Source organism: Mycteria americana, chromosome 26, assembly GCF_035582795.1.
Source record: "Mycteria americana isolate JAX WOST 10 ecotype Jacksonville Zoo and Gardens chromosome 26, USCA_MyAme_1.0, whole genome shotgun sequence".
Classification (NCBI taxonomy): Eukaryota; Metazoa; Chordata; class Aves; order Ciconiiformes; family Ciconiidae; genus Mycteria; species Mycteria americana.
Genome location: NC_134390.1, coordinates 2734018 through 2752300, shown reverse-complemented (window position 1 = coordinate 2752300; position 18283 = coordinate 2734018). Strand labels below are relative to the sequence as shown.

Genomic DNA, 18283 nt, shown 5'->3' with positions numbered 1-18283 from the left:
CCTTCGCACGTCGTGCCCAGCCCCAGCCTCCTGCCCAGGGCTGCTCTGCAGCGCCAGGGCCACCCCAGCCCCTTGGCCCCAGCCCCGCGGCTCACCGTCAGGCTGGCGGTAGGGGTGGTAGATGTGGATGTCCATGGGGCGGTGCAGCGTGCTGATCAGTAGGGTCTTGTTTGCTCCCGTAGTCTTGTGGGCCCGGTTGATAGACTTGGTCTCCCAGTCGGTCCAGTAAATGAAATCCTCAAAGAGGGTGAGCGCAAAGATGTGCGGGATGTCCTGGCTCAGCACTGCAAGGGGGAGTGGGCAGCTCAGCAAGGGGCTGCCCCACGCCACCCCCCCGACAGCACAGCCTTTCTCCAGGGACAGCTCAGCCAGGGAACAAACCTCTTCCCCTGGTCAGAGGCACAGAGGAGCTGCCGGAGCTGGGGACCGTACCCAGCAGCCCTGGCTCCTGCTCCCACGACCGATCCAAAGCCCACACCCCTGGAAGCCCTGGCGCTCTCACCCGTGTGCCGGTTGGAGCCGTCCAGGCTGGCGAACTCGATGTAGTCCTCCCGTGCATCGGCCCAATAGATCCGGCTGTTGATGTAGTCGAGGGTGAGGCCATTGGGCCAAGTTATCTTGGTGTCAACGATGACGCTGCGGTTGGTGCCATCCATGCCGATCTTCCCAATCAGGGAATGGTCCCCCCAGTCTGTCCAGTATAGGTAACTGGGGATGAAAGAGAAGAGCAAAGGGAGGCTGAGTCCAGCCCAAGCCACAGCAGCGGCCGCACTCTGCCCGTTGCGTGGCTAAACCAAGGCGCCTGGGCACGTGGGTGCAGGGCAGGGAGAAGCAGCCAGGCGTCCTGGAGGCGAGGAGGGAAGGCCCCGTCCCATCTCCCAGCCTCCAGGACTATGGCAAGATGGCAGGGGGGCCACCAGCCCCCTCCCCACGTAGAGGGGAAGGTCCAGGGCCCCCAGGCTCTCACCCATTCTGCACATCCACCACCAGTGCCCGGGGCTCACGCAGGCCCGAGTTCACCAGCACGGTGCGGTATGCGCCGTTGAGCTTCGACACTTCAATGGTGTCCCGGCCTTTGTCGCACCAGTACAGGTTGCCTCCCACCCAGTCCACAGCCAGCCCATCGGGGTTGCTGAGGCCAGTGCGGTGAAGAACCTGTTGGGAGGAAACAGAGAAGTTGGGGCTGGACAGGGAGAACCAGATCCTGCCCCGGTCCCTCAGGGATGACAACGTCCCCCTTCCCCGGCACATCGCCCCTGCAGAGGGTCCTGCCCAGCTCCCTTGCCTCATGCCTCTCTTCCCCCAACCGTCCTTGCCCACTGCTTTGAGGCAGCGTGGAGCCCACCTCTGATTGGGATGCTGCTGCAAAACATCCCCATAGCAACCTGGGCTGATGCCCTGGAGCCCAGTGATGACCCCCACAGCAGGGCTTGTGCCCTCTTCCCTGGTGGCCCTGGTGCCAGTCTGGACCCCTCCAGGAAGCCTCTCTGTGCAGGAGGTGGGTGAGGACCAGCTGCCCAGAGCAGGGGTGCCTGAGGGGTGCCTCAGTCCCCCACCTGAACGTTGCTCCCGTTGATGTGCATGCGGCGGATCATGCTGCCCTGCGTGGTGACATCTGTCCAGTAGATCATCTGCTCCTGATAATCGAAATCCAGAGCCACCGCGTTGTTCAGTCCCTGGGAGGAAGGGAGAAGCATTGAAACAGCCTCACCTGCTAGCACAGGGTCATGGGGGCTTTACAAAGACCAGGGAGCCCCCGGCCTCAACTCCTGGTCCCTGCAGCAGAGAAGTTAAAAGCATCTACAGACAACTGTTGTGCAGCCCCTACCTTATAAAGGTCTGCTACCAAAGAGCTACTGTTTACACGGGACCTCCTGCGTACTCATAGTGAGAGCTGTTGTTTATACAGGATCTACCGCTGCCTGGAAAGCCATGAGCCCAAACTCCCAGGCTGGCAGGTCTCCTGCCCTGCAGGGCCCCTCTCCAACCCCAAACCCCCAGCCACGAGGGGCTGGTGCCCCCTCCTGCTCCCAGCTCCCCCCGCACCTGCTTGAGCAGCGTGTAGTTGGAGCCATCCAGGTTGAGCTTCCTCAGGTAGTATCGGTTGGCAAAGATGAGGAAGGGCTCTTCATCTGCACAGGGAAACCACGAGATGTGTCAGGGAAGCGCCGCTGGGATATGGGCAGATCCCCTGAGGACATGCCGCTCTCCCTGCCCTGCTGCTTCCCGGCTCTCCTTCATGAGTCAGGTGCAGCTACTTCACCTTGCGGAGCAACGCGACCAACTCCAACACCAGCAGCATCCCATGGTTGCCAGAAGAGCATCCCTGTTTCCACAGCTTGCTCTTGGCTCTCACCTGTGACAGCTTTACAGCTGGTGGGGTTGTCAGGTTTGAGCTTGTAGCCGTCTATGCACAGGCACTTGTAGCTCCCCAGAGTGTTGATGCACTTCTGGCTGCAGGGATAGGTGGTGGAGCACTCGTCGATGTCAATGCACGTCTTCCCGTCGTCCTTCAGCCGGAACCCAGGACGGCATCTACACTGCAGGAGGCAAGCCGGAGTTGTTAGACATATCCAGGGCCTGCATGCTGGGACATGACAGGCATCACCATGGGACAAGTGGGCTCAGGCACAGACAGCTTGCAGACGCAAAAGCAGCACACACCAGCATGGGCCAAAGGTGCCCGTGTGCGCGTCCTCTGCCCAGCTGGCACAGGACAGAAGCACCCTCACACGCTAAGAGTGTCTGTGGAGGAGGAAGGGAGCGGGAGAGCATCCCTCCCGTCAACCCTCCCAGCCTGTGGGCCCCTACCTTGTATCCAATCTTGAGGTCCTCGCACTCCTGGGAACAGCCGCTCAGCTTCTTGTTGAGACACTCATTGATGAAGCAGTTGAGCTCGTCCGAGCCGTCCGTGCAGTCGTTGTTGTTGTCGCAAAGCAGCGCCTCTGGGATGCACTTCCCGTTCTTGCAGAGGAAGAAGGAGTCGTTGCACTTGTTCTCTGCAGCGGGGCAGAGAGGAGGCGGCAGTGGTCAGCGTGAGCCAGCCAGGCGGCCCCAGTCCCCGGCCGCAGCCCCCGCGGGTACCTGGGCTGGTGCAGCGTGGGTTCTTGGGTGCCTCATCGGAGTGGTCGTGGCAGTCAAACTCGCCGTCACACTCCCACTGCCTGTTGCTGAGGCAGCGCCCGTTGGCACAGCGGAACTCGTGGGGGCCACAGGTGGGGTACTCTGTGGGAAGGCGGCGAGCTCAGACGGCGTGGCCCACCTCCCCGAGCCAGCCGGGAGCGACAGGGGCACTGCGGCGGCTGGGCTGCGTGGAGCCGTGGCACGGGTGCCCAAACCTCCCTGCAGCCCACCTCGGGACAGGGCTGCACCACAGGGGCCAAGGAGGCAGCAAATACGGGTGGTTTTGGACCTCTCCAAAACTGCTGTGTGCCAGGGAGGACACCCTGCAGCGGAGCTGGGGGGGGGAGAGCTCTCCTGCAGTTCTCCAGCACCGAACCCCTCCCGCTCCCTCTCCTCCTTCCCCCTCACCCTGCTCTCACGTCAAACCCCTTCTGGATGATGAAGACCCCTCCAGGGTCCCATTTCAAAGCCCAGGAGACTAGTGTGGCTGCCAGGGCCAGTGCCACAGGAGATATGGCCTTTGCTGTCCTCCCCCATCCCGTGGACACCCACCACACTCTGGGGACTCGTCCGAGCCGTCACCGCAGTCATCATCGTGGTCGCAGACGAAGTGCTTGGGAATACACTGGCGGTTTCTGCACATGAACTCCCGCTCGTCACACGTGTTGTTGTACACTGCAACGAGGCATCGCTGTCAGCCCCCCACCAGACCGCGTGCTCTCCTGCCTGCCCCCCGGTTCCTTCGTCTTGGGGCGCTGGGGACAAGAGCTGAGGCACGGCCCAGACAGGGCAAGGACTCCCACTCCTCAGCCCCCAGCCTGAGCCCAGGCCTGCGGCCCTTGCCCCGTGGCTGTGAACAGCACCCGGGCAACGTGGTGCCTTTGGCTATTGCTCTGCGGGATGATGCTCCTCCTCTCCCCACAGCCAGGGAAAAGCACCCAAACATCCCCATTTCCAGGTCTGCTGTGACCACAGCGCTGCAGTTTCCTCCTGCAAGCCTGTCAGGGAAGTGGCCAGGACGAGGCATCCTGTCTGCTACCGACAGGGACCCCGGGGAGTGGGGCTAGCCCCCCCAAGCAGCTCTGCCTGCACTACACTCAGCTCCTCTCCAGCCCCTGGCCCCGGCACGCACCCAGCCCTCGGTGGACTCACAGCAGCCGGCAGCGAGGGTCTCATCAGCTCCGTCCGCACAGTCCTTGTCTCCATCACAGAGCCAGCGCTCTGGCACGCACACGTAGGTGCCTGGGCACTGGAAGGATCCCGTGCTGCAGGTGGTCAGCCCTGGGGAAGGGAGAAGCAGGAAGGAGGCCAGTCACCCCCACCGATGAGAACTGGCACTCTTGGGCTATGTGCCCCACGTCTCAGGGGGACCCCAAGATACGGAACCCAGGAGAGCAGTGAGGACCACGGCACAGGAAAGCAAGGGTGGGAGAAGGGATGGGCAGAAGCAGGAATACACAGAGATGGAGCAGCAGCACAGACAGGGACTGAGAGAGGTCAGAGCAGGGGCTGGAGCAGACTCACGGCAGCGGCTGTCCTCATCAGAGCCATCCCCGCAGTCGTCTGCCCCGTCACACACCCACAGCTTGGAGATGCAGCGGTGGTTGCTGCACTCAAACTGCACGGGGTAGCAGAACTTGTCTGGAAGAGGAGGAGAGGAAAGGAGGGGTCAGAGCTGGGGCGATGCAGGGGGAAGGACACGGCAGCAGAGCATAGCCAGGCTGGGCCAGCTGGGCTCCAGGGCTGGGGCTACTGCTCGCCCAGACCTGGCAGTGCCCACACGCCATGCTGATGGGCACTGCAGCTGTAGGACTGGTGTGGGATTCCCTGCTCTGGAGCCGGGGAGGTTCCCCAGTTCCTAAGCACCATTTGGGGTTTGTTCAGGGAGGTTGGAACTAAAAACGTAGCTCAAGTGAGCCGTAACTGGCCATCCTCAAAATGACCATGGACACTCGTGCATGTGCTGAGCAAACAAACGCACAAGGACATTTGCACTGGTCACAGTTAAAAGCCCAAGCTTGTGGAATAAGACCACAGAGGGGGAAGAATCAGAAGTCTCATCCTTGGCAAAGGGACGTTAGAGAGAAGAGAGGGTCCTGCCTCCCCTCCAGCACTCTTGCGCTCGCCAGCCCGTGCTATCACCCTGGAGTCCCTTGCTCTCCCCACCCTGCCGCTCACTGCAGTGAGTCTCGTCTTCTCCATTCTCGCAGTCGTCCTCTTTGTCGCAGGTCCAAGTCATGGGGATGCACCTCCCGCTTGGGCAGGCGAAGTAATTGGCTGGACATTTGGGTTTCCTTCCACCTGGTTTGTGAGGAAACGTCAGTAAGGGTGGTGGCGCGGATGCACCCAACCCAGAACTGCCCGACTCCAAAGGATTCCTCCCCAAGAGCCCTCTGTGATCCCACAACGATCAGCGCCCTGCAGCATCATCCATGCAGGAGCTGCGCAGGCAAAGGACGATGCTCCCGGTGTGCAAACAAAGCATCCACCGCCCAAACAGACCCCAAAGGGGAGCACCCAGCCAGAGGGTTGGCGTGATGCCCCTGCTCTCCTAGGCCTGAGCCCCCTTTCCTCTCCCCGCTCTCACCTGGGCAGTTGCGCTCATCTGAGTAGTCTCCGCAATCATTCGCCCCGTCACACACCCAGCTCGGAGCATAGCACAGAGAGGTGTGTTCGCACTTCTGGAACGTGGTACCCTTCACCCCCAGCTTGAAATAGCTGCTGCAGTCAGTGGCGGCTGCAAGGAACCACACCAGGAGCCCCGGGTGACGGGTGCTGCTTGCTGGCAGCACAGCCCTTTGGTCCAGCTCCCACCATGCAGCACGAGCCCTCGCCCTCCTGCTGACAGCCGTTCCCTCCCCGCAGCAGCACCGAGCTGGCTCTGCCCCACGTGTGCCCCGAGCTGCTGGGACCATGTTAAGCGCTTCTGACAGGCTGTCAGGTGGTGAGGTGCCAAGCACGGCATCAGGGGCTGCAGTGATGGGCTGGGGCTGCTTCCAGCCGGCAGGCTAACCTGGGCTGGCCTCTGCTGATGGGATGGGAGCCAGGGCCCTTCTCCCCCCCGATTCAGCACAAGTCCCAAAGACTGAAACGAGGTGCAGGGACCCAGGCCCCTGCCCGCAGGCGCAGAGGGCAGGAGTAGCTCCAGAGCTGCATCAGGGCAGAGCTGGGGAGGCAGCAGGGAACATGGGACAGCAGCTGGGGCACTCACTGCAGTTCATTTCATCCGAAGCATCCTCGCAATCGATGAACTGGTTACAGCGGCTCGAATTCCCAATACAGCTCCCATCTCGGCAGCGAAACTCGGTAGCAGCGCAGCTGGTTTCTGCAAGGGGGAAGCCCCCGCAACAGATGAGGCTGGGCTGGGGGACCCAGCACATACAGCCACCCCACGGCCCCTGCTTGAGTTGTGGACGTGCATGCATGCACATACACCTGCTGCCCAGCACAGCTACGGACTGCTTGATCCTGCGCTCCCAGCTCTGCTCCCCTCCTGGCTGAGACCTGGTGCCTCTCTGGCTCACGCAGGCTGCCTGGCAGCCTGAGCTTGTCTCCCGAGCTGGCCTGTCACTAGCAGGCCTGGACGGGCTCAGGGAAGCTCCTGACCTTCCCCGTCAGTTCTGAACCAAGCAGACAGGCTCCTGCAGCCCTGCAGCTCTGAAGGGATGCTGCCCTTGGGGATGCTCGGGTGCCCTTTTCTCAGGAGCCAGGAGGAGCAGCGACACTGCGCCTCGTCATCGCCTTGTGTTCCTCCCGGGTGTCAAACCACTGCTCTCGGGAGGCTCTGGGTGCTGCAGAACTGTGCTCGGGAGTTCTTCCTCCCAGCTGCCAGGGAGTGAGCTTTACAAAGTCATCTGTGGCACAAGCAGCGCGAGTAGGATTTAGACCTTGACTCTCTGTTAAGCCCTGGCTCCACTCTGATCCTGTCAAGCTGAAGGTAACTCTTTCCCGAAGCCTCTGTCCCTGTCCCAGACAGCTGACTGAGTCCTGGCAAGGGCTGGCCGGGAGCCAGCCAGCCTGCTTACTGTTACATGGCACTTCGTCTGAGTTGTCCCCGCAGTCATCCACGCCATTGCACCAGTAGCGGCTGGCGATGCAGCGCCCGTTCATGCAGTGCAGGTAACCTTTCTTGCACTTGCGGCTGCCTGCAAGGGAGGAGGAGGAGGTGAGCGCGAGGGGAGGGCCGGTGCCCCCGGGTGTCTCAGCTCCCCAGGGACCCTTCAGCAGCGGAAGAAACTACGCAGGCAGCATTAGGAAACAGGCTCCCTCGTGCTGTGCCGGCAACATCGCAGGGGTAAGCTTGGCCTTTGCCCCGCAGAGACCCCTCTTGGCTGAGGAGCGAGGGTTGGTGCTAGAGGGAGGGTGCTGCATCCCCCACCGGGTCGGCTCAGGGTGTCCCACTCTCCAGCCTGCCCCGCAAAACTGGAAAAGGTCTGGAGCTCTTAAAACCTGGCCTGGCTGGGCCCATCTCTGGGAGGGCAAGAGGGACTGCGAGCACTTGAAGGACATGAGAAGACACCTAGGAGTCCTGGCTCCCTTTGCGGAACAGAGCTGACAGCTCGAGCAGGGTGCCTGCGCATGCCAGGGGGTGCGTGTGTGTGTCTGAGCAAAGCAGCAAGAGGAGGAACCTTACTGCAGTAGGACTGCTTCTCATCTGACTTGTCCTTGCAGTGGACCACGCCGTCGCAGGTCCGGCTGAAGTCAATGCAGTCACCGTTCCCACACTCAAACTCGTCATGCACGTTGCAGGTGGAATTCAGGGCTGGGGAGGGCGCAGGGAACATCAGCTTTGCCAGACTGAGATCGGCCTCTCCTCCTCCCCTTCCCATCCCCATCAGCTCCCGCTTCCACCTCCCCTCCACCTTTGCAGGTGAAATCCTCCTGCAGGACGCGCTCGCCACGGCAGGAGCAGTTGACGTGTCCTTTGGGCGTGAGCAGGCAGAGATCCTGACAGCCGCCGTTGTTCACCCTGCATGGGGACAGCTCACCTAGGAGAGACGGAGAGCAGTCACACCAAGAACAGTCTCAGCAGTCCCTTCCCCTTGTCCTCCCTGCTGGGGAAAGGAAAAGTAGGGGTTCCTCCCCAAGCTCTTCAGATGGGGCTACAGGGGATGCATGGGGTTGGGGGCATCCAATCTCCCCAGATCTTGCAAGGAGGATGCCCTGGAAAAGGCACAAATAGGGCAAAGTCTCAAGTCTCTCTTCAGCCTGCACAGGGTCTGGAGATGGACGGGCCTTGGCGTGAGGGTCCCGAAGGGGCAATGACAGGCCAGGAAGGACGGTGGGATGGGTTCCCCCTTCCCCTGGCCTGCAGACAGGGCAGAAGAGCAGCGCTGCCTGGCAGAGGGCTGAGCCGCCTGAGAGAGGGGGCAGAGGTCTGGCAGAGGCAGGGGAGCAGGGGCCCATGGCGGTGAGGCTGCGGGCGATGCGCAGGGCGTCCTTACAGCTGTCGGTGTCGTTGGCCACAGCAATGATGCCCATGGGCTGCTGGGGGATGTCAACACGCAGAAGCTTCATGTCGGTGCCCACATACTTGTTGGCTCGTTGCACAGCCCTGCGCACCCAGTCCGTCCAGAAGATGTAATCGCCGTAGACGGCCAGGCCAAAGGGGTGCACTGGCTCTGATTTCAGGATCACCTGCCGGACATGGGCAAACCGTGAGCATGAGGGAACCTGGCTGCGGGACGCAGCCCCCAGCACCACCTCAAGTGCAGCCTGTTCCTGTGTGTCTGCCCCAGGGGACGGCCCAACTGCCCCCGTGCCCCAGGAACAGCTCTGCTTTCCTCTGACAACACGCCAGCCCCAGTTTCGACACTCGCTGCTCTCCTCCCTCATCTCTGCTGCTGGGGCCAGGTCTGGACTCACGTGGCGGTGGGAGCCATCATATTCACAGCGTTCAATTTTGTCCAGTGTGGCATCAGAGAAGTAGATCTTCTCAGCCTTGTGGTCAATGGCCAGCCCATTGGGTGTCCGTATGTCCTGGTCAATGATGATGAGGACGTTGGCACCAGAGAGGGTGGCACGCATGATGCTGGGGTGCTGCTCATTCCAGTTGGTCCAGAACATCAGGCTGGAAGGAAAGAGACAGGCGATGCCTTTGCAACCCCAGCTCTCTGCCACGTACGTGTTGGCTCAGCCCACCCCTCTGCTGCTGTGGGGCTTCCAGGGACTTTGGGATGGATGGGACATTGTCCCTGCATAAAAAGGGGTGGGAGGAGGATGAATAAGGCCACTGCAGCCGGCTGGGAAATGTGGTACCCCATGGTAACAGCCGGCCAGAGGAGGGGATGGGACAGGGTTTCTGTCTTTGCTTTGGGGTGCGGAAGGATGTGTGGGGAGCGGGGGCACAGGGCCTTTCCTCCCTGGGGTCCAATACTCTCTGTGCTGGGAACCAGTGCTTCCTCCCCAGTGGAGCGGTGTCCACCTGGACGCTGGCCCTGGGACCACATGGACCCCAGGCAGGCTGGCTGGACCACCAATGGCCACTCACTTCTGGCACTCGTCGAGCACAAAGGCCCGGGGGTGATCGTCCCCCGACATGGTGATCACTGTCTCCCTCTCGAAAGCCCCCAGGCGGCTCTGGTCCACGGTGTGGCGGGTGATGGTGGAGGTGGTGTAGCTCGTCCAGTACAGCGTGTCCCAGCCGCGGTGGTATGCCAGCCCCTCCACCGAGCCCACGTCTGCAGGAGGGGAGGACAGGCAAGAGTCGCGTCCAGCCCGTGCTCCTGCAAGGCTTCTTTGGCAGCCTGAAGTTACTGCTTTTAATTACACCCCAGAACCATCCCTCAGAGGCTCCGGGTCCTTGCTAACATGGCGCCAATGCAGCAGCACCTGAGGGGACTCAGCAGGGCTGGGCTGGTGTCTGTGCTAACGGGCGGGCTGAGACCCCAGGAGACTTGAGGGGCCCCCTGGGCAGACCTCTGCTACCGACCAGGTAACGACACTTCCTTGCAGGAAGGCTGAGTGACGTTCACCTACGATGAAACGAGGACTTGAACTTGGCTTTCAAGCTCGTGCTCTGATCATCTCCCCTGCACTGGCCGGGCCTTGCTCCGAGTCCCCCTGTCCCCGCAGCAGCGGCACTGGGAAGGGTCTCCCTCTGCCTGGGGAGAGCTGAGGCCCAGAGGCACGAAGCGACAAGACGAAGACTTGTGGCCAGCCAGGGAGACCTTCCCTCTGGCTCCCAGGCCAGGAACTTGAACTGTACATGGATCCTTCCTCCCTCATTAACAAGCAGCAAAAAGTTTAATGAACCGGCTATGAGAGATGGGCCCTGATCTCCTGATCTCAGTGATAACAGCTAATTCAAGTGCCAAATGTAAACACACTCATGAGCGAGTACATCTCTAACCCTTGCTGGAGGTGCTCCCTAGTGACGCAGAGCAATGGATGTGGTCTGTTCAAGTGCTGTAAGGAGCCAATAAAACCAACCAAGTGCAAACCGAGGGCGGGAGGTGAAGACAGGGCCAGGTGTGGCAAGGTTTGCTCAGGCTCAACGAGTGTGTCTTGGAAGTCAAGTGCTAACACAGAGCAGATCCCAAATTTGCTGCAGTGCCTTGTTTCTAGAGCAATGCATACCCACGTGCACGCCTGAGCCTCGTGATACGCTCTCCTTGCCAGAACAAGCTCTGCAGACTGCCCCTGACACTTGCATCCTCTACCACAGGCTGCTGCCTCTTCCAGAGGCTCCAGTAGAAAGCTCACAGCTGAACCCTTAACAGCTGCCACTCAAAATGCCTCTCGAAAACACCAAAAAATGTTAACCGAGAAAAGGAAAAAAAAGGAAATAAAGCCCTTGGGTGAGGGAGGAGGGAGTTCAGGAACAGGTGGCGGGGGAGAACAGAAAAGAGGGGTCTGAGGGCGGATGCACACAGAGGGAGCCCTGTGACACTCACTCTCCACGATGGTCTTGCGCCCTGTGCCATCGTCGTTGATCTGCTGGATGTTGCCGAAGTGGATGTCACTGTAGAATATGCGGTTGCTGCCCTTGGAGCCGTAGCGGTAGTCGAAGGCCAGGGCAATGACGTTCTTCATGTGCTCCGCGTCCTCAAAGGGCTTGATGGGTGCATTGAGGTTGTTCTCGTCCGACAGATGGATGCTCTTGAGGATGGTGCGCTCCGAATACAGCAGGTAGCCATCATAGTCCCGGCAGCTCACCCCATCCTCGGACAGCATGCCATGGGCACAGGCGCACGTCCTCTGCCCGCCGCCCCGGAACAGGCAGAGCTGCTGGCAGCCCCCATTGCTCTGGGCACAGATGTTGGTGCCTGGGGAGGAAAGGGGGGATTGTTCGAGGGACTGGGCAGGCTCTGTGTAGGACGATGCTCCCACTCGGCCGCTTTTCACCTCTCCCCACTCCCAGAGGAAGTGGGTGAAGAAATGGGCTCAGCCCATGGCGCGACACTGTTCTTTGATGAGGACACAGTGGCCCATTTGTTTCCATCCCCCTCCCTGCATCTGCCTGCTGTGGGAGCTCAGCCCGGGCGGCTGTTGGCTCTCGGCAGCACCGCACAAGGGGCCGACACCCCACTCCTGGACGCACCCTTCTGCCTGGCCCGGTTGAAGACTTTGATGTCCTTGAGCTGCACGCCGATCCCTGTCCGCAGGGACACCGACTCAGTGGCATTGTCCTTGTTGCCTCTTTTGATGGAGCCATTCGCGTGAGTCCTAAGGAATGACAGAGTCGCTGAGCAACCAACGCAGGGGCCACCCCAGCAGCACCCTGTGGCGGGGGACCCAGCTCCGCCACCTTCCCCATAGCACCCGCCAGTTCCCCCCACCCTCCCGCACAGCCGGTGCCCGGGGCACCCCCAGCACTGCTGGACCCCTCGGGCACCATACCTATCACTCCAGTAAATGTACTCCTCGAAGACCGACACCGAGAACATGTCCATGTTGTTGCTGGACAGGACGACCTCTCGGTTTTCACCCGTCTCCAGATCGATTCGTTCAATCTTGTCTGTCCGGGCATCGCACCAGTAAAGCTTCCCGTCCTGAGGCAATGAGAAAGCATCCTAGTCAGCAATGGAGCAGCGCAGCGGGGTGGCACTAAGGCACCCTCCGCACCTCCCACCACGTCCGGCAGAAGGTCCCAGGGTTCAGAAGAGGACCACCCTGGACAACCCTCCCTGCACTGGAGAGGAGACTCCAGGGCCCTGGGGAGGGCAGCCGTGTCCCCAGAGGCCCCACCAGCAGGGGCATGGCTGCAGGGACCCTTGGGACCGGCACACTCCCCGCCAGGCCCCAGGGCACCACCGTCCCCCCAGCCGGCAGCTGTACCTCATAGTCAACGGATATCCCATTGGGCCAACTGATGCTGACATTCACCAGCACCATCCGCTCGGTCCCATCCAGGCGCGACCGCTCAATGCGGGGGTACTGCCCCCACTCCGTCCAGAACAGATACCTGCAGGGGACAGCAGGGACGTGACCATGGGGCTGGCCAGAAGCCCCATGGGGGGCCTTTTGGCCACCGTAGCAGAGGACAAACACCTCTCTCCCTCATCCCTCCACACTGGGGCCTCAGTCCAGATCCCTGGTGATCTGCCAGCCTCCTGGCTGCTGCATGCTTGCAGACCACGCTGCAGCTGGGGAAAGGAGCGCTGCATTGCAGCTGGATGCAGCCCAGAAACCAGCCCATGTGCCAGGCACGTAAGGTGCTGTTCTCCGTCCTTCCCTGGATCCAAACAACTCTCCTCTCCCTGTGACTCTGTCCAAAGCTGGAGCTGGTCCGGGGAGGCTCCACTTGGATTTTCTGAGGTGCTGGCACCCACAAATTCACGGGGAGCTCCCAGGAAGCTCAGCCCGTCAGTGAAAAGGCAGTTAAACCCAGCTGGTTTGGACACCAGGGGCCTGTCCCTTGGCGTGGCAGGCGACCTACGAGTCCTTCTCCACTGCATGCAAACTGCACGGCTCTGCCAGGAAGGTGCCGGAGGTCTCCGGTATGTGCCCACCCCCAGCTGATGGCTCTCTCCGGGTAGCTTTGTGCGGTGTCTCACCCCTTCTCCGGATGGACCGTGATGGCCCGCGGCTTGTCCAGCCCCTGCGAGATGACCACGTAGCGGAAGGACCCGTTCAGCCTGGCCACCTCGATGACGTCAAAGCCCTGGTCCGTCCAGTAGATGTTTCCTGCAGAGAGGAGGCAGTGAACACCCACACAAGCCCCGCTCCCCGACTGCCCACCCACTCCTCCCTGCTCCAGAGCCCCATCTCACCGGCAATCCAGTCCACGGCAATGCCCTCCACGCGGCCAATACCATTGGTGACCACGTCCTCCCGCCACGTCTGGTCCCGCTTGGCCCGGCTAATGGTGCTCAGACCCATGTCCACCCAGTAAATGGTGTCGTTCTCTGAGAGGGGCCAGGCAGGAGAGCGGGTGTCAGTGACCGCCTCTGGGTCACCCCAAGGGTGGCACAGACCTGGGCTGAGCTGCACCCCAAGGCCCCGGCATGAGGGCCCGAAACCCTCCCTCACCCAGAGCTGCCAAGGGTAGATGTTCCAGGCCAGAGCACTGCCAAAGGTTGTGCTCCCCCTCCCCGACCTCTCCAGCCCTGTTGTCCGGCTCCCACCCGCCACGTCACCTGCATGGAAGTCGATCCCCACAGCCAGGGAGGTCCCCGACACGGGCACGAGAGCATCCGACTTGTCGTTGGGGTCCAGGGGAATGCCACGGATCCCCTCGTGGACCGAATACAGGAGGAAGGAGCCAACACCTGAGACAGATGCGGGGACAGTCAGACGCATCCCACAAACCACACGCTGTCCCTTCAACAGACAGCCACAACTCATGGGAAACTGTGACAGCAGGTCCGTGGAGGAGCACAAGTCTGGCAGGGCTGGTGGGAGGGCTCGACCCTGCCATGACAACAGCACCGCGAGGCCCAGCCTGGGCAGATGGCCCAGGACAGCAGAGGGACAGGCAGGGCAGGGTTGAACTGCACTGGCTAGACCTGCCAGCAGGCTGTGCAGCTGCCTGAAGCATCCCCACACAGGCAGTCCCTACATCCACCTCTCGGCTGACGCATGTGAGACGTGGGCTGGCGTGGGCTGGCAGCACGAGCGGCAGCTCCGCAGGCAGCTGGGGAGGTGGCGGGGGAGGCAGTCCTGATGGACGGCGAGTACCTGATCCTGCCCACGGCGCTGCAGTCGGGGGGTGACGTGTTTGCATGGGCAGCATGCGCGCGGCACGCTTCAAAAGCTTTGCAGCGCTGTGGTTTCTCTTGGAGGGAGGGATGCCCCTGCTTCACTTGGGTCCCTGCATGAGAGGGGACTAACCAGATGAACATAAGGAGAAAACTCTTTTCGACATTGACACTGTCCTGCATGCCATCCTTGTCTCTAAATTGCAGAGACATGGATTTGACGGATGGCCCGCTCGGTGGATAAGGAATGGGCTGGATGGTCACACTCAAAGAGTTGCGGTCAATGGCTCGATGTCCAAGTGGAGACCAGTGACGAGTGGCGTTCCTCAGGGTCAATATTGGGACCGGCGCTGTTTAACATCTTTGTTGGCGACACAGACAGTGGGATTGAGGGCACCCTCAGCAAGTTTGACGACGACACCAAGCTGCGTGGTGCGGTCGACACGCTGGAGGGAAGGGATGACATCCAGAGGGGCCTTGAGAGGCTTGAGAGGTGGGCCCGTGCAAACCTCGTGAAGTTCAACAAGGCCAAGTGCAAGGTTCTGCACATGGGTCGGGGCAATCCCAAGCACAAATACAGGCTGGGTGGAGAACGGACTGAGAGCAGCCCTGAGGAGAAGGGCCTGGGAGCATTGGTTGATGAGAAGCTCAACATGACCCAGCAACATGCGCTCGCAGCCCAGAAAGCCAACCGTCTCCTGGGCCGCATCAAAAGAAGCGTGACCAGCAGTCGAGGGAGGTGGTTCTCCCCCTCTACTCCACTCTTGGGAGACCCCACCTGAAGTACTGTGTCCAGCTCTGGGGCCCCCAACTTAAGAAGGACATGGGCCTGTTGGAGCGAGTCCAGAGGAGGGCCACGAAGATGATCAGAGGGCTGGAGCACCTCTCCTATGAGGACAGGCTGAGAGAGCTGGGGTTGTTCAGCCTGGGGAAGAGAAGGCTCCGGGGAGACCTTATAGCAGCCTTCCAGTACCTGCAGGGGCTCTACAAGCAAGCTGGAGAGGGGCTCTTTACAAGGGCATGTGGTGACAGGACATGGGGTAAGGGCTTTAAACCGAAAGAGGGTAGATTTAGATTAGATGTAAGGAAGAAATTCTTCACTATGAGGGTGGTGAGGCACTGGAACAGGTTGCCCAGAGAAGTTGCGGATGCCCCATCCCTGAAGTGTTCAAGGCCAGGTTGGATGGGGCTTTGAGCAACCTGGTCTGGTGGAAGGTGTCCCTGCCCACGGCAGGGGGGTTGGAACTGGATGATCTTTAAGGTCCCTTCCAACCCAAACCATTCTATGATCCTATGATTCTATTAACTCCTCTGTGATCAGGATGGGATGGCTTTCACTGCCACACTGGGCAGGGGAAGGAATGGCAAACCTTGTGGAAAGAGGGCAGGGAACAACTCACTCTAAACTGAGCACAGACATAGTCAGGGACAAGGTTTCTGATGGCTGGGGCAGGAATCCAGGGAACAGCCACAAAGCTCTGCCCCGCTCAGCCCTGCGAAGGGGCTGTGTTCCAGTGGGCCCTGCCTGGACCTCCCTGGAGGCTGCAAGCCCCGGAGTAGCCTGTTCAGGGAGTCCTGACCCAGGCCAGGGCACAGGGGAGGCACGAGCGAGGCCTCTTTCCAGAGCCGCCTCCGCCCCCGAGCGCTGGCAAAGGCTCTGCGCCACATCTGGGTCAGGGCAGCGCTTGTTATTCAGTCCCTGCCCTGACCCAGATGGTGCAGCAGCTCTGCCAGCCCCCTCCAAAAACACCAAGAACATTTTGCACACAAACAGCCTTCGAGAGGCCCTGGCAGTGACCAGGGAGTGGGGGGGCTCTTCCCTCCTGAGGGAGACAGTGGCAAACTGGGCAGGGACTGGGGATCTGCAGGGCAAATGCTGTGCCAGCTGCCCAGCCCCGTTCCCGGTGACTGCGCCGAGTCAGTGACCCAAACCCGCCGACAGCAAGGGTTTCGCCTCTCCTTTGAGGGCTCCCACCGCGCATTCCTGCTCCCCTCCTCCCGCTAAACCCAGAGCCCTCAGTGCCCAGGCAGCGCCCCTGCACCGCCTGCACTCATCGCTGCCAGCCCCTCACAGGGACAGCCCACGCAAGGGTCTCGCTGCGGCCCGAGCCCACAGCCCCTCCTGAGCCCCTCCCGCCCCCCAGTGTCCCTCCAGCCCCCAGTGTCCCTCCGCAGCGCTGCTGGGTGCAGGGAGGCACGGGGCAGTCAGGAGGAGTCCGCACAAAGCCGGAGCGAGCGGTTACCAGCTCGCCGCGCACCATGCCGGCACACACACCTTGTTCGGCCGCACAGCCCCATGCGGCACAGGCGGAACTGCTTTGCACGGCAGGCATGGCTGGGGGAGGCCACGGGGTCTCTCTGCTCCAAGGGGGCAGTTTGGGTGAGAGGATGGGGACAGGCGTGCTCACCTTCGCAGGACTGCTGCCCGCTCTTCAGGCTGTAGCCCGCGGTGCACATGCAGGACCGGGAGGTCTCAGAAGTGGGGAGACAGAGCTGCGAGCAGTCGCCGTTATTTAGGCTGCAGGGGTTGGTTCCAGCTGCCGTGGAGAGAAGGGGGGGTGAGGGGCAGCCAGGGGCCAGGGCACAGCCACCGGGGCTGCGGGCGCCTGGGGAGAGGCTGGGGCAGCCGGGGCCAGTGCCGCTCGCGGCAGCCGCAAGAGACGCGGGTGCTCTGTGCCAGCTGGCAGGGACCTAGCGCGAGGGCAAGGGCCAGGCTTGGGCCAGCAAGAAGGGTCGGGGTCAGCCAGCCAGCCACCCGGCCACTGCGGGCCAGACTCCAGCCCCGCTGGCGCCCCGGCAGAGCGGACGAGCCACTGCCCCGGGGCCACGCGCTCACCTTGCTGGATGCTCTCGTCGTACACCTTCATGTGCATCACCAGCGTGGTGCTGTTGCGCAGCACCGTCACCTCCGTCCCGTCCTTCTTGTTGCACGTGCCCATCCTCTCAGAGGCCTGGTCAGCCCACCACAGCTTGTTGCCTGTGAGAAGAAGGCAGGAACATGCAGGAGCTTTCTCCACCCCCACCCATCCCAGCAGCAAATAGGAGTGGCTCCACACAGATTTACATGTGATTGCCTGGAAAAAGGGGTCTGAGCTCAGCCTTTGGTGGAGAAGCATCCCCTCCACAGCTGCAACGAGCAGTCTGTGTTTGGGCAGGGCCAGGAGAAAGGGAAAGGGCTTCACGAACTGCCTCCATCACCCTGCCAGCTCTCACCCATGATGGCCAGGGCGGTCGCCTTGCTCAGCTGACTCTTCACGGACTCGATCACCTCCAGGTTGCTGCCATCCAGGTTGCATCTGTTGATGGTGCCATTGCCAGAGCTGATCCAGTACAGCTTGCTCTCTGGGTAGTCAATGGCCAGGCCTGGAAAGCAAGGGACCATCAGTGCCCCGGCAGCATGCACGGACCATCACCATCTGGGAGGTGGGATGGGACTGGCAGAGCAGATGGGGTGATGGAGATAATGGGCACGTGAGGTCAGGGCGACCAAGCACAAACCAGCTGCCAGCCCCCAACATAGCCAGGGCTGCCAGAGCAGGGGCTTGAGGCTTTTAGGGCCAGCAAGGGCACTGCAAGGCAGGGTGGTACCGGGGGGCGCGGGGGTGTCCGTACCAACAGGCCCTTTCTGGTTGGTGAAGAGGAGAGTGCGGTTGCTGCCATCCATGTTGGCCACGCTGATGTTGTCCCCATCTGTCCAGTAGAGCTTCCTGCACCGGTGAGGGGACCCTGAGCACGGTGGCTCCAACAGCCCCACGAGATGGCCCACATGCAGCTCTGCTGCCCTCTCAGCCCACCCATGCTCTGCGAGCCCCCGCCGTCCCAGCCTGCTCTCCAGGCTCCTCTCCAGCCTGCTCTCCAGGCTGAGGCTGCTGGCCCTTCTCCCCTCTTGCTGCACAGCCCAGGCAGCCCAATGGCCTCTTCTCCTCCGGTGCTGGGAGCCGGGAGGGGGTTTAGTGTTTGCAAGCACTCATGCAGTCCTGCCCAGCAAAGCCCCATGCACATCCAGACTGGCACACGCT

At 61.5% G+C, this 18283-nt stretch overlaps 1 protein-coding gene across 6 annotated transcripts in view; it reads right to left on the bottom strand.

Annotated features, from left to right (window-relative positions):
• LRP1 (LDL receptor related protein 1) overlaps window positions 1-18283 on the bottom strand; it is a 92971-nt gene that overhangs the window by 14291 nt on the left and 60397 nt on the right. For 4 of the 6 annotated variants that reach the window (XR_012778824.1, XM_075525388.1, XM_075525390.1 and 1 more), the window contains 31 exons: window positions 17877-17971; window positions 17478-17627; window positions 17101-17241; window positions 16673-16801; window positions 13704-13835; window positions 13338-13472; window positions 13122-13251; window positions 12403-12529; window positions 11965-12116; window positions 11666-11790; window positions 11019-11390; window positions 9614-9803; window positions 8989-9193; window positions 8568-8760; window positions 7986-8111; window positions 7757-7885; window positions 7149-7268; window positions 6335-6448; window positions 5711-5860; window positions 5290-5424; window positions 4648-4764; window positions 4276-4404; window positions 3676-3798; window positions 3085-3225; window positions 2812-2999; window positions 2357-2540; window positions 2047-2132; window positions 1557-1676; window positions 968-1155; window positions 503-708; window positions 96-284 (listed from right to left, as the gene is read on the bottom strand). Coding sequence is in view for 5 of the 6 variants with exons in the window: in XM_075525388.1 (XP_075381503.1) it covers window positions 96-284; window positions 503-708; window positions 968-1155; window positions 1557-1676; window positions 2047-2132; window positions 2357-2540; window positions 2812-2999; window positions 3085-3225; window positions 3676-3798; window positions 4276-4404; window positions 4648-4764; window positions 5290-5424; window positions 5711-5860; window positions 6335-6448; window positions 7149-7268; window positions 7757-7885; window positions 7986-8111; window positions 8568-8760; window positions 8989-9193; window positions 9614-9803; window positions 11019-11390; window positions 11666-11790; window positions 11965-12116; window positions 12403-12529; window positions 13122-13251; window positions 13338-13472; window positions 13704-13835; window positions 16673-16801; window positions 17101-17241; window positions 17478-17627; window positions 17877-17971 (4721 nt within the window). In the remaining variant the exon portion in view is untranslated. The remainder of the gene's footprint in view (window positions 1-95; window positions 285-502; window positions 709-967; window positions 1156-1556; window positions 1677-2046; window positions 2133-2356; window positions 2541-2811; window positions 3000-3084; window positions 3226-3675; window positions 3799-4275; window positions 4405-4647; window positions 4765-5289; window positions 5425-5710; window positions 5861-6334; window positions 6449-7148; window positions 7269-7756; window positions 7886-7985; window positions 8112-8567; window positions 8761-8988; window positions 9194-9613; window positions 9804-11018; window positions 11391-11665; window positions 11791-11964; window positions 12117-12402; window positions 12530-13121; window positions 13252-13337; window positions 13473-13703; window positions 13836-16672; window positions 16802-17100; window positions 17242-17477; window positions 17628-17876; window positions 17972-18283) is intronic. The other 2 variants (XM_075525389.1, XM_075525392.1) reach the window with 1 other exon arrangement.